The sequence below is a fragment of the Polypterus senegalus genome, chromosome 3 (genome assembly GCF_016835505.1).
Source record: "Polypterus senegalus isolate Bchr_013 chromosome 3, ASM1683550v1, whole genome shotgun sequence".
NCBI lineage: Eukaryota > Metazoa > Chordata > Cladistia > Polypteriformes > Polypteridae > Polypterus > Polypterus senegalus.
The window spans coordinates 101,080,931-101,103,816 of NC_053156.1; the positions used below are offsets into that span (position 1 = coordinate 101,080,931).

Sequence of the window (22,886 nt, forward strand, 5' to 3'; positions counted from 1 at the left end):
CCAACCCTGTGCTCTGTCCCCAAAAGGTCATGTAAAAAGTCAATTTCCTCTTGGGGGTTAACAAAGTATATCAAAAAAAGTGACATGGTGGAATGGAGTTGGACAAGAAACCATATAGTTTCCTGTAGCATAATATACAATTTTGTAAACTGTACAATTTTTCAATCTAGGCAGAGTGTGAACCCTGCACCAGAAGGAACTCAACAGACTTATATTTTGTCACAGACCGGTCTGGGGTGGTTTTGGATAGTGCTATGGAATTTTTTGTTAATATATAATATTAATATATAATCATCTTTTACAATTTATTACATATATATATATATATATATATATATATATATATATATATATATATACAGTATATATATGAAGCCATAACAGAATGAATTATTAAACAGAAGGAATGTAACTAAAGAGTTACCTAAATGTAACTTAAAGCTGGAAGTGCCTGAGGTCTTAAAGATACTACCAATGTTCCAAGGTTAGAATGGGGTAAATGAGTAACAAACACCCCTCCAGAAAGCAGGGATAAACTGAAAGCCTATACACCCCTCTTATAGAGCGGTGCTAAGATCAATGGGACAATCTGCAAAACACCCCTATTAATGAAGCGGTGTTCAGAGAAATGGAAGAATTGGCATGATTCAGAAATTGAGATGATGTATTAGATGAGGTGATGTAATCAGAAAAAGTATAAAAGCAGATGAAATGTTTAATTTATTGCTCACTCCATGGACTGAGACATTTGTGTATATGGTCATGGGGGTCAAATATCTGTCCTGGTGCAAGGTTCCCAGTTTGCTACACAACATATTCACTCATGCCAGCCCAACTTTGACTGAACAATTAATTTAAGGCATTTATTATAAGGCAATTAATTTGGGTTATGTAAAGGATATTTAAAGAAAAAAACAACATCCTGACATTGAGAAAACAGCAAACTCTTCACAGACAATGATCAGGCTAAGATATGAGCACAGCATCCTCTAGTTATGCAGGAGTATTAAACACCATGTCACCCTTGCAGCTTTATGCTTGTACCAAAAAGTTATTTTGCCTTAAAGCAGGGGTGTCGAACTCCAGTGCTGGAGGGACGCAGTAGCTGCACGTTTTCATTCTAACCATCTTCTTAATTCGTGACCAGTTTTTTAAACTTCTTTAGCCTTAGCTTTAATTAGCTTGATTCAGGCCCCTTAGTTTTTTTTTCCTTAATTAGCAGCCGGACAGTAATGAGACATAAAACAAGCAGGACATGACCAGCTCACCTGTACCCATCAAACAAAATCTAAAAATAAAGATGAAGGTCTCAGTAAGGTTTATTCCTCAGGATACCAAAACATTTTAGGAGTTCTTAGAAAAAAACTGAATATCAACAGTTTTGGAAATGTCTGCTGTGGCAAAAAGAGAGCAGCAACAAGCCATGGAATTGAATAAAAGGTTTAATTAACAGCAAGAATCACCTTCTCAGTAAGGAAGTGGTTGGAGTTTGACGCCCCAATTTAGCTGGTCATCTGTTGGCTCGTTTCATGTCTCATTTCTGTTTGGCTGTCATTTAATGAAGAAAAGGATCAATTCAGAAGATGTAATCCTTAAAAACAGGGCTATTAAAATGCAGGAAAAAAGGAGTTAATTAGCAGTGAAAACTGGACACTGATTAGGAAAAGGCTTAGAAAGAAAACCTGCACCCACTGCGGCCCTCCAGGCCTGGAGTTTGACACCCATGCCTTAAAGAGACAGTTACTAACATTCTTAGTATGCCACATTCTGCTGGGAGTTTAAACCATTCCTAACAGGGGCCAGAGCTTTGACTTCATAGTTATATTCACTTTCTCTCTATTACCCATGAAACATCTTCATGTTGAAAGTCCTTCATTTAGATACTTCACACTTTAAAAAACTGAATGTAGTATTTATTATATGGTTTATTATAACTTATGTAAAGCCCCCTAATAGAACCTGAGAAAGGAACTGGACTGTGTTGCAGTGGAAAATAGAGTGGGGTGAAACCATGCACAAATATGTGTCTTGCAGTCTTGAATTGAGCTTGGCTGATGTCTAAGTGAATAACACTTATTCCAAACAAGGTCAACAACCAGCAGTTTAAATTACCTCAAAAATCCATGGTTGGTTAATACTTGTTATTCCCCTAATGGGCATTAACTGACTCCAGCTCTTTGAGACCTTGAAGAGGAGTAAGTGGGCTTGAATATAGCTGCACTGAAGTGTACTTCTCCACAAGCAAATTTGGAGCTGCATGTGAAGGGTAGTGGTGGAGGACACACGTGGTGGCACTGGAATATTTAAAGACCATAAAGTAAATTATGTTCTGGCACAAGTAAAGTAGTCAATCCAGCAAACATTTTTTTTTTATTTTGTTTTAATCTTTTCACAGACAACACCATCACAAACCTACAAAATTTAAAGGTAAAGTCCAAGTTACATGACAAATACAAATCAATACATTAGAAATAGCATGTAAATGTCCTGGCATCAAGTCAGGATATAAAGCAATAAAGTGAATACAACCAAAATGGCACTATGAATTGCATACCAGAATCCACATTACCATTTTATGTACCAGGTTTGATTCCTGTCTCTGACACTTAACACTACCAGGCTCCGATCTGGTTAAATGAAAAATAGGCTGCAAAGAGCCTTGAGCACATTATTAAAATGAATTCTTCTATCCCTAAAGTGTCAATTAAATAAAGGGACTGCAGGGTTAAAAGAAGAGGCTGGTTTTAAGTGAATTTTGTCCAAAAAATACCTAAGGGCATACTCAGGATCCAATCTGCCAAAATTGTAAATTCACTGACTGACCAGAAATTACTTTCAACAAATCTTAAGAGCATAGCATACAATCGATTGATAACACTTTCTTTTCAAAATAATCAAGAGATCACTAGACTACCAGAAAACATTTGTGAGAAATTAAGGTAGAATGGCACCACACACCTTCTCTACTACTATTAATGAAGGTTTGCTGACCTCTGCTGTCTAGGACAAACATGAACAGCAATACAACAAATTTTAGTCAAAAGGTTTCTTGCTCAGTTTTGCTCTGACAACTTTTATATCAAGACAAGCTGCTGATCTGAAGCTACAGTTCAAGTTTACTGAGAAGATATTTTTTTTTCTAATTCAAGGAGTGCAGAATATTAAACTTTAATATGTTTTCAAAATTTTTTACCCCACGTATCCAAACTCTGGTGGGCTAAAAAGGCTAACTACTGTATATTATTATTGGAGATGCACTGAAGGAAAGTTCCAAGATCAAGGCTGGCCTTTTTTTCCTTTCTCAAACGCTGTTTTGTGGTGTAAAAGCACTTTAACCTCTGAGGTTCTTTTTGAATTGGTGGACAAGTTACTACTGGAAATACCTAAACTGTTAACCTTGTTTTACATATACATCCTGCAAAATGTAGTTATTCACCATTTACCCAGCACAGATAAGCTCAAATATAAAGCAAGAATATCTCAACACTTGCGAGGCTAGCTATCTCAACTTTGATTCCTTAACCAGGGGCTAGAAGCAGCTCTGCTCACGAGGTATCCCTACTGGATTCACTTATGTGTCAATCTGTCTTCAGATTGCTTCTCCAGAAAGGGTTACCACACTTCAGAATACCCTAGCAAAAGCCAGGAGCCACTACTCCTGCTGGACTTTTGTATCCTTATGGCTGCCTTTGAAAGAGCTACACAATCTAAAAGAAGCCAAGGGCTAATTGTTACCACTGACAGTACATAACCTAATTAACAATTATCAGTCATTTCTAAATGTCATAAACAGCACATCAACCTTAGCATAGCAATTGTCAAACAATTTCAATCATTACTTATGTTTATTTGAAGGAGAAATCAGGTGTAAATGTTAGCTATGAAAACATACAACCTGCACTATTCAAATCAGGCTCACACAGCAAGCTTCGCATCAGGTGGCTATAGCTTTGGTTGTTGCAGTCTTTGTTTTCTTCAGTCAGGTATGATGCTTGGGAGCAAAGGGGCAAACTGTAGGTGACAACATTTAACCAAGTTGTCTTCTCGTTTGTAATTGTTTCTCTCTCTGTGTTCCTTTATAGAGTCTTGTTGACTGCCTTTCATAAGATATTGAATCAGTCCAAAATTACAGATAACTGATAAGTTTTCCATGGTCTGCTTGATTGTCCATTAAGTTATTTTTGAAACATGAATATTTTAGAGTCCCAAGCCTCCGTTTCACATATTATTATAAGCATACACACACTGGTCACTTTATCGAAGATTAAACATGTCTATTCTAATAAACAATGCCACTAATTTAACAATTTTCTCAGAATTCCTGTCCATGTCTATTTTGCATACACCCCAGAATTTCATCTAGTCCCAAATGTACAGTTTTGAAAACTATCTCATGAATATTAATGATATAATGAGGTAATTTGTACCTACTTGCTATTTCAGTTACAGAACATTTCCCACATGAGCTCTGAGCCCGCAAGTTAAAAGTCATAATCTAAATAATTCTAAAATAAAAACAGACTGAAATAAAACACACAGTATAAACGTTATGAGTTGTATTTAGCATACTGTAAAAGCACAATTTTCCAATAGCATTACAAATGCTATTAATGTTTTTTTCTACTTTAATTGCTTCTTTACTCCATTGCCATTCCATTTACAAAATCAGACACAGGGAATATAAGGCATTTTAATGGTGTTCATGTTTTTGAGCTGGCTGGTTAAATTTACAGTAAATAAAACTGAGACAGGATTAAATGTAAATTATACTAATCAGGTTTAAGCTTCTGCTATTCATACATTCAGACTATGACAGGAAGTAACTGCAAATTGCCAGGCTGAGGAAATATTTTTAAAAAAGCCAGGTGAAGAATCCCAAAAAACCAAAATCTTTACCCTAGGAATATACTGAATGTCAGGTTGAATCACTGCAGTCCTTGATCACTAAGACTACAGTGTTTTATGTTGGTAGTGTAATGGCTGAGTATCACAAACACTCATATACACTTTTATAGCACCAAATAATAGTGGTATGATTGCTCATGGCTTTTTCTTATCCAGATCACCATGTGTATGTCTACTATAATATAAGAGTGTTATTAATTTTCAAGAAATGTACTAGGCACATACATGCTGAGGGAAAATAAGGCAAGATCACAGTGTTTCTTTTTCATCAGGGTATGAGTGCTTAGTGATGCTTTATTAATCCCCAGTGGGAAATTGTCATCTCGCATGATCTTTTCCCATTTACACAATGATTTCTTACGCAAGACTCCTTTTCCTTAAATTTCTTTCTTTCTTGTTCACTACTTAATTTAGAAGCACACTGCTCTTTTTATTCTTAAGCAGGGAGTGTAATTGAAAGTATAGTATGTGCATACAATACATGGTGAATATTTTATATTTTCAAAACATAAACTTGAAAAATGTAGACTGAGTTTTTGAAGTGGTATGAAAGCTCCGTAATTTAGTGCTGATGATGTAAATAATTTTGGAATCGGAGAAGCACATCATTATTTTCTAAACATCAGTAAGAAACAGTGGCATGGTTTATAGAAATCATCACCATTTGTATAATACAATTTAGTATTAGTTTTGTGGACAAAAATGTGATTTAGTAACAAGAAATTGGATCAGTGGAAGGGTAATAAAGTGCAACAATCCTTTGGTATCTTACAACTTCAATAAATTAAAAATAATAGTCATGCCAGATAGTGCAAGTGATGAGGTATACACATTAGAACAAACTTTATCACGAACAGTAAAAGGCAGGACAAACATAAAATCATATTTTTTTTGCATTTTTAAAGATGCCAGATTTTTGTATACACAAATAGCAATATGGGTGGATGACAAGATGACACCATAAAAGATGGTGGTACATACTATCCAACATCCAAATTTTTTGACCTTCTAAAAACAAAGAGTAACCAAAAGCAACCAACAAAAAAGAAAACAAAGCAAAACAAAGTATAGTTTTACCTGGGTAACAAGTCACATTGAAATCTTAACTACAACATCACTATGAAAGTTTTGGTTTTGGAATAAGATTCTGTGTTATGTGTACCACACCTCAGCTTGTCTAACAAGCTGACTAAAAAGCCAGGCTTAATTATGAGATGCATTCTGGACCCCCTGGAGGTTGCAGTGGGGAAATGAATGAAGACAAAACTGAGTGTCAATATGAAAATGCTGCACATTCTCTCTATGATACACTAACTACACTAACACTAAGACTTTCAGCCAATAAATTATTTAACAGAAGTGTGTCAAGAAATGCAGCAACAGCAAAACTACTGCATAATGCCTTACTGTGTCTGCTTTATTATCTATCTATCTATCTATCTATCTATCTATCTATCTATCTATCTATCTATCTATCTATCTATCTATCTATCTATCTATCTATCTATCTATCTATGAAATGTAAACATCACTGTAGAAAGTAAGAAAAACAGCAGAGCAAAACACATAGTGTATGAGGAGCCAAAACCACAGGTCACTGCATTTTTGTTTAGTTTCCATCAGATGAGGGCTGCTTGGTTTTTTTTTCACTGTTGCTTTACTGTCTCTGAAGTGTCACTGGGAAAAACAGTGGGTGTGTGATAGCAGATGATGCACACATATGGCTGGGGGATTCCACTGTCATAAAGAAGGAAAAGGAATCTACAACATAATAGGAACAGAAGATTTGTTTAATAACTAAAAACCTAGGAAGGATAAACAGAAAAAAGCATACCAAAAATATAATCTAGAAAGACAAAACCTGCAGCCCTCCTGTTCCTAACTTCTGAGGCTGTTAATATTCACCTTTCCAGTGGGCCTGCCATGTCACATCTCTCGCTCTCACACTGTTTCCTTATAACCTCACCTTGCTATTCCTCCTGCCTGTTGAACCCTGGTCTCGTTTTACCTCTTGACGTAGTGAGCATATGACAGCTTCAAACCCCATTTCTGTCTGATTAATGGGCACTCTAAAACTGAATAGATTTTATGAGAAATCTGATCAGGAAGATGAAAAAGGATTTTGGGGATAGGAAAACCTATAGTCAAAATGACAACAGGGGTTTGATTACCAGAAAACTAATCAAGAACTGCAAACTAAAGCAAAATTTGTAAAAAGAGAGTCATAACCAGCCAAATTCATTAGCCAGCTTATCAAAGAAGTACACTATAAACCAAATAAGCAGACGCATGGAAAAAATATTTTGTTTGTATGCAAAAGCAAGGATACTCTGCATGTCGTACCACCATCTTAAACAGGCAATGTGCAATACCATAATGCATCTCATCCATAGCAGTCACATGGTAGCTACAATCTAAGCAACAGGCAAACTACATAACTGCGGTGTCAGAAACCCCCACAAAATGGCAGTGTGGATAGTGCTGTCAAAGCAACAAAATTATAAAAGTAAACAAAAACTAAAATACAACAAAAATAAAAAAGATTCACAATAGTTTTAGAGGTCACATTTGACCACACCTTAGACCATCTTCCAAGGTCAGGGGCTACCTTACTTTTGCAACAGGAACACCAGGCTTAAGCTGGAGCCTCTTCTAGCACATCCTGGTGCCCCTGCACCCTGAGCCTTCGACTGTTCTTAAACGATGTCATATCCAAGATAGTTCAACTGAATTCAGTTTTATATTACACACTTTTACTTTAAGCAGAGAGAATTGAATTCATTAACAAATATGGATGAAATATCAATGTACATATAAATCCATCTATCAATTCATTCATTTTCTTGCCCCCCCTTTAATCATATTTTAATGTCACAGTTAGATTTTGGGTGTCTTTCATTGCATTAATGAATACAAGGTAGATACCCAATTTGTTTAAGGGGTCAGATCCATTCAAGATCACATATATTCTCACATTTTCTCATCCTGGACTTATTAAGAGCCAGCAACATACATTGATTGCTATCATTACTAGAAAGCTGTAACAACAGACTCAGCAACAACTCTTTAAAAGCTCTTTGCTTTTGTAAGATAAGGAGTAATTCGCTTAGTGAGTGTAAATGCAGTGACTGATGGGATGTATGTATTTTGGTAAGTAGATCATTCCAGACATTAGGTGACCTATAGCTCCTACACCAGTTTTATTTTAAAAAGACTTGAGAGAGTAAAATATTCTAATAAGTTTAGGTATTAATAATAAATTTGTGTGTGTGTGGGGGGGATGCCCTAAACAATAAAGGTCTATATATGTCAAAAGGAGAAATGTGCTGCAATGTATCTCCAAAAATCAGTGAGCAGCTAAATAAACTGATAACGGCACACTCCAAATGATATTCATCATAATAGTTAAGTAACTGTTCCAAGTTTTCAGATTTCAATAAACACACTGGTTATTTTTATGGATATACCATCACTGGAGGCAGAGGAGAGACCAGGAGGCTATGAATAAGCAGTATAGGCAATTTGGAGGTGTTGCTTTGACAAGAAAGTTTGAAGTAGGGGAATGGATAGTGGTACAGTAAAAATGGCTAGAAAATACTTTAAAGGACCTGAATTGTATGATGGTGTGTGGAAGATTATGTGTGAAGGACAGGATGTACAGCCAAGGTTTGACACAGATATGGACGTGTCCAAGACCAGACTGTACAGAGGTGGAGACACTTAGGCCTGTGTTTTGGGAGTGCAGTTGGACAAAAGATGTGTGGGCAAATGTTGAAGGATTATTGAAAATGGTAAAAGATTCAGTTGTTTTGTTGTATGGCTTAATTTTGAAAGGAGCGGGTCTAGCTGGAAATGGCAGAAGTTCAAGGGAAGCCTTGTTGATATGGCTTATTATTAGCCTGGCAAGGAAGTGCATATGGGATATCAGGTGTATCCTGAAAAAGAGGTCTGTGACCAGAGATGCGCGGTGGTTAAAAAAAGATTTTCGAAAAGGAGCTAGAAAGGAAAATTAAGAGAGGTATTGAGAAGTGGGGTTTTACAGTAGATACAGTAAGGGGGGGATGGAAGGGCTTGTGGATTTTGGGGAAACAGGGCTTTAATAAGAATTGATTTTAAATCCAAAATATATGTGAGTAGTATGGATGTTTGGTCCAATGTTTTGTAGGGACGATGGTCTTCAGTTAAGAAGGGAAAATGACTCTTCCTTAACATGGCCGTTCCTAAGCAAAACTGTTTTTGTTGTATAGTGTAATGGAATTGTTTTGTAATGTGTAAATTGAACTTACTTTTACAAAATTTTTTAGACACGGATAAAACTTTTTGTAAGTATAACATATAACTCTAAACTTGGAACTTTATATGTATTAGTTTTAGCTTTTATTGTGGTGCTATGTAGAGAACAACATTTAGACTGAGAAATAAAAATCATATTACCATTGTGTTTATATATGTCAATGATAAATATGTAGGCACTTTTTTATTTGACCTAAATTGGTATTTCACCTGAGAAGGATGTGGTATAGACATTTGCATGTGTTAATAAAGATATGACAAAACCACAAGGTTATAATTCCATACCCACCTCCTCTGCTTCTGAAAAACAATATTTTAAAAAAATGTAAGAAAAGTCAGTCACAAGAACCGTCGATTTAACTGGTTTAACGTTTTTCTGTTTGTAGTGGAGCCCCTCATCAATATATCATATTTACTTCTACATCACAGAAGCTGTGTACAACATACCGAAAAGGTTCAGTATTGAATTTTTCAAGACAAAATAGAGCATTAGTTTTCAATTACATGTTGAAACTAAAAATATCATAATTAATTCTAGCATAAAATACAAACCTCAGGAGTGTGTAGGGGCCTATGAATGGCCATGGTAAAAAAGTGAGAATCAAACCCAGAAAATGAGACATTGTCGACAGACAAGAAGAAGCCATTACAAGCACCGATTAAAAGATATATTATTACACAGCAAAATCAAATAAACCAGAAATGTTAAACAACTGACGTCCATCAATTCACTGACACCAGTTAATTTCTAGAGTCTTCTTGAAATGCACCGTAACTGAGGAAAGCACCAATTCTGGACATTTGCTCTTGACACTCTGGATGAGTCGACAGTCCTGTGAAGGACACACTTGTTAACCTAACCTTCACACCTTGGTGGGGTAACAAGAAAATAGCAAGAACATGATATTCCACACAGACTGTGACCAGCCCAGGAATCAAACCTGGAGCTGTAATGTTATCCAAAATCATATACGTATATAAGAAATGAGATGAAAAAACTTGTTAAATGCACTATGCATGCAATATTGTGATCAGTAGGAAAGATGAAAAGAATCAGGTCAGTCTTCATACATTTTGCTAAAGTATTTAGAACATGCACAGATGTACATCTCTGGCAGCCTGTAATTTTAATTATGTAAGTGGCCACATGGTAAAATATAAAATAGAGTGGAACTAGCATCTTGGAAAAGAGGTTTTGTCACCTGCTACAGGCTGTACAGAGTCACCAGCTGATGAATACGGATAGTCTCCCACCTTTCATGCTGCTATGCTAATGTCAAGAAGTTCATGTTAAAATGACACAAGATGAGTGGAATATTAATTTACTAGGAGAGCATACAACGTTGCATTTGAGCATTTGTATAATATACAAAAATGTCAAATGTCTTATTAAGTGTTCTTGGCTTCCAGACTCCTTAGTAACACCTTAATAAGAAGCAACAGAACAGAGGTGACTTTATTATAAGAGGTAGCCCTTCACAATAATAAACCAGAATTCAAGAAGGAGTAAGCCATTGCTTGGCACCATGGTGTAGTGGTAGTGCTGCTGCCTTGCAGTAAGGAGACCAGGGTTCACATTCTGTGTCTTCGCTGTGTGGAGTTTGCATGTTCTCCCTGCTTCTGCATGAGGTTCCTGAGAGTGCTCTGGTTTCCTCCCACAGTCCAAAGACATGCAGGTTAGGTGGATTGGAGACGTCAAATTCACCCAAGTGTGTATGTGTGGGTGGTGTGTGAGTGTCCAGGGGATTGCTTCTACCTTGTGCCCTATACTAGCTGGGATTGGCTCCAGCAAAACACTCCCACCCTCCTGGCAATTCAGTGGATTAGAAAATTACATGGCAGATGTGTACCTCTGGCAACCTGAATTTTAAGTTATGTAACTGGCCACAAGCGAAACATTCAAAACACAGCAGAAGTACCATCTTGGCAACAGAGGTTTTTGTCACCTGCTGCAAACCATGTGGCGTCACCAGCTGATGACTAAGCATACCCTCCCACTGTTCACACTTCTGTGTTTAATGTCAATGAGGTTATACTAAAATGACACAAAATGCTTGCAATATTAGGTTACGATGACAGCATACAATGTAACATTTCAGTACTGCTTAATATACGGATATGCCAGTTTTGTTAAATGGTCTTGACTTCAAGGCTCCTTGTTAACAACAGAAATTGGACAGAAGAGACGTGGCTAAGAGGTAGTTTATTTAAACAAAAAAGACACAAACCAGAATTCAAGGGGCCATAAGTCTATCGCTGGGTATCTCATCTACTCAGTCATACCTGGCTAATTTAGAGTCACCAGTTAATCTAACCTGCATGTCTTTGCGGTGGCAAACTAGAACACTAAGAAGGGAGGACCATGATGATGACTGGTCTGGGTTATGAACCTAGAAACTGTGGACCAGTAGCACTGACCACTGTGCTATCTTTCCAGCCATTTAGAGAATCTTTTAAAGTAAGAAAAAAATGAAAGATTATAAAAAACAGGAAGCTTATGATGGGCTGGATCATAAATTGATTTCTACATGGCAGTTCTTGCAGTAAAAATAGGCAGTTATCAAATAGATGATGAAAAAGCAATTGTAAAGATGGAAAGAACTTTGGGTGTTCAAGAAGAAGGCATTGCAGGATCAATCAAGCAATAGATTATTGCTTGATTATTAAATCAGCAATGATCTAAAAAAAACCACAGGTGTACCTAACACTTCTTTCCTGTTGTCAATGAAGTTTCACATGCACTGAAGAGAACAAACAACTTCTTATTGTAAAGATTCCTTCAAGAAGTGTCGTGTAATGTAGGTCACAGTGAATTAAGGTCAGGTAGCACAAAAAACATTGTATAACATGTTTGAGGGGGAGGAGCTCAGAAGGGGCTGTCCCTACTTTGAAGAGTCACTCTGATCCAAGATGTTCAAATGAATTTTCTGATTCAGATTGAAAAGCTCAAAGCCCATGTCATCATAGTTTCACAGCAATAGGTTATTTACTTTTTCCAACAGCAGTCCTGCAGGTCAATGTCAATGTCAACTTTATTTATATAGCATATTTAAAACAACATTGGCATGCTGTGGCCAAAGTGCTTTACAATAGTAAAATTAAAGAAAAACATACTATTAACATGAATAACATAAATAGAAATAAAATAAATGAACATGAATAAAAATAAATAATAAATAGAAGTAATGTTACATAATCACAATGAGGAAACTATTTGGAAAGTATTACTGAAGGTCACGGAATGCAAGTGAATAGAAATGAGTCTTTAATCTTGTTTTGCACAGTTCAATTGTACTTTGTAGACGACTCCCTTATGTAATGAGGTAAAGAGTTCCACAGGTGAGGAGCAACAGCTGCAAAAGCCCTGTCCCCCTTAGTTTTACACTTGGTACAAGGGACAACTGACCAGAAGATCTAAGCACTCTAGATGGCTGGTGTAATACAAACAATTCAGATAAATAGGCAGGAGCAAGCCCATGTACAGATTTAAAAACTAGCAACAAGATTTTAAAATCAATTCGAAAACTGACAGGCAGCCAGTGTAAAGAAGCTAAAATTGGAGAAACACAGTCATACTTTCTTGACCCAACCAGAAAGTGCGCGGCAGCATTCTGGACCAATTGTAACCTGTGTATCAGGGATTTACTAATCCCAGAATACAGCGAGTTGCAGTAATCAAGTGTTCTCAATTTTCAGAATGTTTGTGAGAGACAGCTTGAAGTTCATATTTTTTGTTGATGATAAAATTAATTAATTACTTTAATTAATTAATTAATTTAATCAATCAATCAATTGATTAGTAACATATATATATTTGCAGTCTTAATCAAAAATAATGCATAAAGCAACAAAAGTAATCGCCATGTTAAAAGGGGTGACTTCTTAGTAAATTGGGTCTCACGTTGAGTTGTCAGATTTGGAGCTTCCTTCAAGTCATCTATGTGATAAGTGACACCTGCTTCCAGTAGGTCGTCTTTTTGAAGCACCAGGGGCCTTATGTATAAACGCTGCATACGCACTGAAAGTTTTCCACGTTCAAATTGCGATGTATAAAACCTACACTTGGCATAAAGCCACACACATTTCCACGGTACCTCATTCCTTGTCGTATGCAAGTTCTCCGGTCGGTTTTGCAGACTGGCGGCACCCAGCGTCAAAGTGGTGGTACTGTTCCTGTGTGGTGACTCTTTTATTTTCCTGGCGCGGCTTTATAAATACACTGAAACTAACCGCATATTGTTAGGAAGGTCAATGGGCGTTGCTGGAGTGCAGCGGGCTCCTGCGAGCATGGCCAAACTTTTGCCTCACGACCACACACTCGGTATATGAACAAGCCAGTTTCCCTTTCGGTTTGTGTGCGCCGATGATTTCAGCACGTGTTGCATTGTTCTCGGTCAGACGTGCATGCTTTACCTGTGAACACTTTGTGCTCTACAGTATTTCGTGTGCTTTTGCAGTTAACCATGGTTTCTGCACTGTAATCTCCTCTCTACCCAGTTCCTCCTCACTACATGCCAGAACTCGATTCATGCAAGGTTAGTTTTCTTTGTGGTTTATGGTTAGTTTTTGTATTACGGATTTTTCAAATGTTCATTTTTCGGTTCGTAGTGTGAATTGTTGCAATGTTACTTTTCTTGGTGGTTTATTAAATTACAGATTTTTCAAATGTTCCTTTTTTCCCCTGTGCTTAAAACTCTTTTAAAAAAAGTGTTTACAGCGATCGGGTTGTAAGGCTATAGCGCAAACTCTTGCAATGTTAGTTTTCTCTGTTGTTCAAGGTTTTCTCAGTGTTATTCAATGTTTTTACATTTAGTTTACTATTACGATGTGCATTCTATGGTGTAATTAACTATATTTGTGCTTAAAAATCTTTAAAAAAATATATTTACATAGGTTGTACGGTCTGGAATGGATTCATTGTATTTACATACAATCCTATGGGGGAAATTACTTTGGGTCACGACCAAATCGGTTTGCATCGCTCTCGCCTCTACAGTCCCCGCCAGCCGGGGCACCATCCGATCTCTGGTGGAGAGTCTTCCCATGGAGCAACCCGTTCCAGGAGGGCAGGTTCCCTACGAGGCTGGTCCTAATGCTCATCGGGGTTTCAGTCCTACAAAAAGACAAAAGGGAAGGCCAGAAGCATTGCCTGGACACCCGCACCGAGCGTCCCACCGATCTCTGTACCGGCAGCGCTCTCCCCTCCTACCAACAGCCCGCGACTTGCCTGTTCGGCTCCTCCGACGCTGGTTCCATGCCCGTCCGATTGTCGTTGGCGGATCCGCTCTCACAGGTGGCTCCTCCACCCGCCCAGGGTGTTTCCCTCTGCCTCCGCAGAGGACGGCCCTTCACTGGAACACGTCCCATCTTATCGGAGGAACCGGCATTCACCCCTCAGTTTCTCCTTTTCTTCTTGGACGCTCTGACGGTCTGGGTCTGAGCATGGTGAAAGCTCAAATCCAGCCCCGTCTGTGTCCCTGCAGAGCGACAGGAGACTGCCGCGGGCTTGGAGCGCAGGGCGCTAGGACCCAGGGCATTCATCAGCCCCTGTCCTGCCAGCCCATGTGATCTCACTCTCCTCACTTCGCGTGCAGCCTGCACCGCCGCGTCCACTGTTGGAGAATTGCCTACTCAATGCCGGTCATTCTTATTAATGTCACGGCCGTTTTCGGCGAATCCTCCCTCATGCTGTGCAGGGAGGGCAACACTCACCTTCCCCGCCGTACTCTCCCGGCCAAAGGCTCCAGCGTTGCGCTGTTCCTCCATATCACACGGTGTCTCCGATGATGTGACCCCCTTCCCCTTCAGCTTCTCCAACCTGACGGGGAGAGCACGTAGCACCTGTAATAAAGATGACTCTGTGGGCTGAAGGGACTCCGGCTCGCGCAGAGCCACCGGCGAGAACAGGGAGACAGACTTCGGTGGGCTTACCTGTCCATCAACCGCACTCGTCGTCTGCATCCTGTGGGCCACTCCCTCTGGCCCAATCGGGTCTCTTCCAGGCACGAGACTGACATTCCTTGGCTCTATCCAGTCATTGGCGGGCACACAAGACACACAATCCCGTGCCTGTCAGCGGGTGGGACTTCCGGTCCGTTGCTATTTTGGCTCTTTCCTTCCCAGTGCGGCGGCATGCTGGCTCTTCGGGTTGCAGCGTCTCCCTCTCAGCAGCTCTCCCAGCTGCTGCTGTTAATGAGGCGCCGCGGTTCGACATGCGCCTGCCACCGACAAGGATCCGGGCAGCCCCTGCCTGTCGAGGACAAAGCACACGCAGCCCCGCAGGGCCTTTTGCCAGCAAGCAGGGAACTTACCTCCCAGGCCCTGTCTGTCCGGGGAAACGTCCCCGGCATGGCCTCGCTAGGCAACATGCCGTTCCGGGCGCCTTCTGCCGCGACATGCTCGCAGGAGCCCGCTGCACTCCTCACCCGGGGAGTTTGGCCATTCTGCGGATCGGCTGCGGTCCGTGGGGTGAACCGCTCCCACGGGGTTGTGCGCGTGCCGCTCCCATGGCGAGTGTGTGGGGTCTGCTGCTCCGCCGGGCCGTCAACAGAAAAATGTTTTTTTAATGCAGGTCCCCATCTTGCACCAGACGGAGCATCCTGCCGACTACACCACTGTGAACCTTGACCTGGACACAGACAGAGGGACATCTTTTGTTGCACCCAACATACGTTTACTTATAATATTTACAAGTTCAAGTTCAGTGCACTTCCCAGTGCCTCCAGCACCGATCCCCCAAAGTCCAGGCCTCACAGTCAAAATGCCTTTCTCCTGGCCGCCTCCAGTCCTCTCTCCAGCTCCGTCCTTCTTCCACCTGACTTCCGCTTCTGAATGAAGGGAGGCGGCCCCTTATGTAGGAACCCGGGTGGGCTCCAGCTGCTTCCCGGCATTCCTCAGCAAACACGCCCCAGTGTGGCGGAAGTGCCGGCTGTGCACCCGGAAGCCCTTCGGGTGTCCCTGCTCCACTTCCCCACAGCACTTCCTGGTGTGGTGAAAGTGCTGAGGTCCAGGGTTGTTCAGGCACTGAGGCGACGCCTGGCGGTGGCCACAGGCCCCTACAGGGTTGGGCTTCCAAGCCCTCTTCCCATGGCCCCCAATACAACCAGGGCGGTCACCCCCTCGTGGTATGAAGGAGGTACAAGCCCTCCTCCTGTCCTCCAGGGCGTCCATTCAGGGCTCCACCCCCAGCCGCTTGCAACAATATATATATATATCAATGCTACCAGTCATCCCAAATACAGCCTCTTTACTGTAATGCGGTCAGGTATACACTGCCACTGTTCAGACAGCCTGAGGAGGAGCTTCTGTCCACAGTCCATACACATCCTCAATGAGGAGAGTGCCTATTGTTAATTATTTCATATGAAGTTTTTTATTAATTAATTATTTTTATAACATTAATATAATGCACAATCTTGGAATTTAGCAACTAAGCATTTCACTACATTACATACTGTGCTGTGTTTATGTGACAAATAAAATTTGATTTGCCTTGTGAGATACTTGCTCCTCTGGTAGCAGTAATGGCTGTATTGTTATTTACAGTATAATAAATATTCTAGTGAAAAAGATATATGACAAAAAATAATAAATCTTTCAATTGAAATGTAATGTATTAATATGCAAGTAAGAATTCAGTCCTAGTGCCACTACTGTTCAGTAAGTTGCTTGGGGTTACACCACTAGATGGTGCTTTAGTGTCTTATTCTTTACTAACTAAATTATGGTGCATCCTGTTTTAAAATGACACATTTTCTTTTTGTATTGTTTTTAAAATTTCTCGTCACAGCTGTTTCCTAATGCCTGTTGGAAGTTCCCCTGCTCTGAATTCATCCCACTTCGTCCTGTGAAATTTGTACTGAACTCTTCAGGTATGATCGCACTTTATTTAGCTATGTGCCCTTTTATTTCAGGTTGGACAGCATTTCCTTCACACCTTGACTTAAACGCTTTAAAATTATATTGCATGACAGCAAAGGGGCTTCAGGATGCAGGGGTTAGAGCTGCTATCTCATGCATCTACGATCTGAGCGGAGTTAGCATATTCTGTTTCATTGGGTATTCTGGTTTTCCTTCTACATCTCAAGGATGTGTATTAGGATAACTGGTAATCCTAAACTGCTCCCAAGTGTACGAGCTTTGCAAAGGACTGGAACATTTAAGGTTGTTCTTTGCCGTGGATCTGGTGCTGTTGGAATGAGCTGTGGCCCCAATGACCCTAGATTTTTTGCATGTTATGTCTTCTCTCAGAGGCCTGGGTTTGAATGCCACCTCAGTCACTGTCTTTGTAGAATATATGTACTCCCATGTTGGCACATACAGTAATTTTCCTCAGTTTTCCTTCCACTGAGGATTTTTGGGGTACACATGAGTGTGCTACCAGGTGACATCCACTCCATCTACGTTTACAACCTAGATATTCTAATATCTATTGTTAAAAAAAGTGCAGACAATAAAAAATTGTCTCCTAAGGAAGGTTTCAGCTGTAATTTTGGCAACTAAAGAAAATATAAATTACTATAAAGTTTGCATCAAACCGGGACTGATTATTTAATGTTGCTACCTGAGAAGTCACACAATTTTAGATATGTATACATGTTTGAAGAAAGTGTGACTTTACATCTAGATATTTTCTGTTAGGAGATTTATAATTGTTTAAGTGAGTGTGTATTGTATGATAGATTGGTGGCTGCCAAGATGACCTATAGCTCCAGTATTAAACAAATAAAAAATATTAGAAAAAGATTCCCTAATTTGAGGTGTTTATAAGAAAAGTAATGATTTACTTCATGAGGTAGAACTTCATGATTAACAAGAAAGGTTTGTTCAAGTAACTGGAATATTAAAATGTATGCCACAGTTTAAATGTTTAAAGTCTAAATAGTCTTGATTGTAATAGACATTTTCAATCTAATAGAAGCCAAGAGAGGACTAGATCCCTAGTAAAGAATCAAAAATCAAAAATAATATCGCATTAGTAATTACCGGCCTTCAAATAGTCTAAAACAGTGCTTCCCAAACTGAGTCCTGTGGCTACAAGTTTTTGTTCCAACCAAACTCACAATAAGTGATAATAATTGATCTAATTTAGTTAGCTGGTCTTGTATTTTCTCTTCTTTTATTGTACATTCAAAAAAGCACAGCAGTATGATTTTTACTCTACAAGACATTTAGAAATATTTCTCTTTCTGCTATAGCTTTAAATGCTTAACTCTTGTTTATTGTTGTCCTATTATTTTTCCCTTATTCTGTGTAGTATGCTCCCTTCATCATTCTAATTAAAAACAAGCAAAGCAAGCAACTGGGTGAACAACACTAAATTCTAAAAGGCTCCAACTGATTCAGTGTCAGACCCACTAATTCATCAGTAGTGGAAGTGCAGAATGGAAATCAGGATAAATAAAAAGTAAAAAAAAAAATTTATCACATGTAACTGCTCCATTTTATTAAAATTATTAACACACTTTCTTTTGTAATTTCTTAATTGACCCCAAAACGCAAAAACATGGAAATAACAGTCCATTTAAAAACAGAAGTTGGATGGAACAAAAACCTGTGGGATCAAGTTTGGGAACCACTGGTCTAAAATGATAGCTCACATGAATATGTTTAAAGTTTATAATGTTTAACCTTCTGAGAGTGGCCCTTAAAGAGCTAGGACCACCGATAAATAATCAAATATAAAAAAATATTACCATATTCTTGACGAGTAATCCCAGAAGTTCTGTATAAAGCAGTGACTTTGACCCCTTGTATCCCATTAGGGGGTACACCTCTGGGGTCAGTTAAAGTAGCAGGCACAACTTCATGTCCTTCTGACACCTACTGGTTAACTTTTTATCATAAGGGTGTGATTTCCTGCACAAAATATGGACAAAAACTGCTTAAAAATGTGTTTTTTTTCAGGTCTACACAGGAACCCCAAAAATCTTGATGTCTAGCATAACTCGACATTAACACAAGTTCAATGGTTTATCGTATGTGGGGGGTTACAAAACCAGCTGAAGTGATTTCAAAGCTTTCATCAGAAGTAATTCTCATGAACACAATAAAAATGAGCAAATGACTTCTGAATGAATTTAATTGCTGTAATGGAGTGGTTTTGTAAAATGAATGAAAATGGATCATTTTGTTCATTGAGAGAGCAATTCTCATTACTGTTTGGCCATAATAGTTACACAAGAAGAAGACAAGAATTGCTGTAGGAACTGTACCACAGTTCTCTCCCTTTCGATGAGACTGGAGTTTCATGAATTACTGATGTGAATGTGAGCTTCAGCACACTCAAAGATACTTTGAAATAAAATGCAAAATGTCTGAAACAAAGCTTGTTAAAGGATATTCAGAACTGTTATGGATATCAGTGTAATTGCTGCAATCTGTTTTTATTTCAGGATTCAAAAATGGAAGACTATGAATATGAGCTATGTAATGAAACAGAAGAAGGTTTTTGCGATTATGATACTACTGCATATCCTTGTGATAAGACTGATATCCGGGATATGGTTAATAATATTATGATATATGTTTATTCTATAATTCTGGTTCTCGGCCTTATTGGCAATGGATTGGTGATAACTACCTATGCGTGCTACAAGAAACCCAAGTCCATGACCGATGTTTTTCTCCTCAATGTGGCCATAGCAGACATACTGTTTGACCTCTCCCTTCCAATATTTACAGTCAATCAACTGAATAACTGGGTAATGGGTAATTTCACATGCAAACTGCTCAAAGGCATCTACAGCGTTAACTTGTACAGTGGCATGCTGCTGCTTGCTTGCATTGGCTCTGACCGCTACATTGCCATTGTTCAAGCAAGGAGGTCATTCAATCTTCGGTCAACTGCCCTGATATACAGTCATGTTATTTGTTTTTGTGTTTGGTTGGTGGGAATTGCTGTGTCCCTACCCACTTTCATATTCTATGAGACTTATGAAATTAATAACACCACAGTGTGTGAACACAGGTTTCAGGACAATGAGACAGCTATCATTTTAAAGACAGCAATGCCTGCCATTCAGCTGTCTGTTGGCTTTTTCCTTCCTCTCGTCATTATAATCTTCTGCTATTCAAGCATTATTTTCACACTGTTGCACACCCGTAATTTCCAGAGGCACAAAGCTGTGCGAGTAGTCGTGGCAGTGGTGATTGTTTTTGTGTTCTGCCACCTTCCTTATAACATTGTTCTTCTAATTGACTTAATGCGGAAATTTAGAACAGACCGTTTCTGTCCAGATGAAAGAAACCATTCCAGGATGATGCTCTTTACGGAGGCCTTGGCTTTCTTCCATTCATGTCTCAATCCGGTACTATATGCGTTTATTGGTGTCAAGTTTAGGAACCACTTCAGAAAGATTTTACAAGATCTGTGGTGCATCAGCAAGAAATACATATCTGTTAGACGACCTTCAAGATTTACATCAGAAATGTACATGTCCCGCAAGACCAGCGAGGTGTATGACGTCGATAACGGCTCATCTTTTACAATGTAGGTTTTGGCTTTCCTGCTTCTGGCTTGGATTGCATGGCTGCAGTCGGAAATCTACAAAAGCAAGCCAACATGAAGAGCTGGTTTATGACGAAAAAACAATGACAGCTTTGATTGTCAAAAAGACATGAATATTTTATATTTTTTATTTGAATGGACTGTCATGTCGAACAGCAGACAATAATTTCAAATCTACTTTTTCTTTGTAACAGGATCTGGTCCAAAGCAATTATGATCCTTTTGAAAGAACTTTGCATTCTTAAAACCTGAGCAGAAAATAATGCCTGGACTCGTCATCTAAATGCCACATCATCTAGTTGTTCATCTTCTATATTCACCCCTATTTTCAATTACATTCTGCACCCAGCTGTCAGTCAGCCAACTGTTCAAAGTGGTATACACATGCAAAAAAATAACTGCTTCAAATTTGGAGTGCTCCAGAGTAAATCCGATGATTCTGCTCACTAAACCTGCCAAATCGATCATTCAAATGGAATATTTCAAGAATGATACAGGCGTTCTTTACAGTAGAAACATCTTCCTTTTGGATTCAAAGTTGCTGTAATTTATACATTCTTTTTGTTTGCCGACTGTATTCTGGATCAGCAACCCTAAAGTTAATTGTTAAGTTTAACCAATTAATCAAGATGGAGATATGGTGGCATTGTGGTTAGCTTTGATGTCACACAAGCCTTGGCAGCTCTGGTGTAAATCCCCTCTGCTTATGTCTGCATGTTATTCTCTAGAGGCTCCTGTTTCCTCCTAGATCTTAAAGACTACTTTAAATTGGTGACCCTACAGTTTTTCACATGAGTGAGTGTGGCTGCACATACCATGCAATGGACTGGCATCTCTTTTAGGACTGGGCCTACCTTGTGTCTGAGGTATGATAGACCACCAGAATCCAATGATGTGGAAAACAAGCTGGGAAATGGACAGGTGACTGGATATGTAGATGGTTGGGTAACTCATAAAGATGGTGTCAAATAAAGTGAGGAACACAGAAAAAGGTTTGGGGTAGCCATCCTGTATACTTGAAGATTGGGTGAAAACAAAAAGTCCTCAATATCTTTTTACAAAATTGAGCCCAAAACAGGCCTGTTGTACGGCTAATAAAATGGCCGGCTGGGGGAAGTGATGTCATCAGGCCTGGAACCAGAAGTGACATCATCGGGCCCAGAATAGGAAGTGACGCCATCGGCCCCAGGTGGAATTTCCCTTGGGTGTGAAGCAGAAGAAAGAAAGAAAGGGTTAGTGCACAATGCCACCCCCTGAAGCCCTTTAGCTGCCTCCCATGCACATGTGTGTGTCAATAGTTAACAAGAAATGTAAGAATACAAGCAGGACAACATAAAGTCTGAATTAAGCTTGCACATGCATTATTTTTTCATGTTATCTGTTTGTATGTTTCAAGGCCTATAAACACAATTTTTTTAAAGGATCAATGTTTAATCAACATGCCAAACAAATGCTTTGTGCCTTTTTAATTGTATAAAACAGAAAGATGTATTTATTTTTGTAATAGTCGATCTTTTGTTTCTTACTCAACAACATAAAAATGAAGCTATCACAATGTACAGTATGTATCATGAACAAGGTGAAAAATATAAATTGTTCAGCAGGATATTTGACAAATATGTCTAAATGCTGTTTCATGCTATCTGTGTAGTTTAATGACAACAAGAAATTCTGATTTATTGTAAAATGAGTTTGCTGCTTGGTAAAGTTTACTCAACAGCTTACAAGAAAATGTCTTCATGAATCCTTTTGGAGACATAAACATTAACAATTGGAAGAAAAATATTTTCAAATTCAGCTTTTTCAGAATGGTACTGATTTAAGAAAAATATGTCACCAGATACATTTATGCAATATTTTTTTTTGCCATTAACTGTTTGTTATTTTTATGTAAAACAGTTTTAAATATATTTTTCCATCTAGTTTTTAAATATTTATTTAAATAATTAGACTTGGAGAAACTTTATTGAAAATGCTTTTTGTAAGATTTTTTTTTGTTGTTGTGTTTTGTTTGCATTTTTGGATATGTTTCAAAACAAATATTTTATATAGCATTGTCTTTCCTACTATACTTTGGGTCAGCAGTTACTTAACTGAATGCTCAATATTATGTAAAAAAATATATTCTTAATTTTCTGAAACTTTTTTATATTGACAGATGATTTACAATTTAAGAATG

General features: G+C 38.7%; 1 protein-coding gene across 3 annotated transcripts in view; it reads left to right on the top strand.

Moving 5' to 3' along the window:
• ccr6a (chemokine (C-C motif) receptor 6a) overlaps positions 1-22,645 on the top strand; it is a 71,161-nt gene extending 48,516 nt beyond the window's left edge. For all 3 annotated transcript variants that reach the window (XM_039747687.1, XM_039747689.1, XM_039747688.1), the window contains exons 3-4: positions 16,988-17,069; positions 19,593-22,645. In XM_039747687.1, the coding sequence (XP_039603621.1) occupies positions 19,602-20,693 (1,092 nt within the window). In that variant the 5' untranslated portion in view covers positions 16,988-17,069; positions 19,593-19,601 and the 3' untranslated portion in view covers positions 20,694-22,645. The remainder of the gene's footprint in view (positions 1-16,987; positions 17,070-19,592) is intronic.
• The last annotated feature ends 241 nt before the right edge of the window (positions 22,646-22,886 follow it).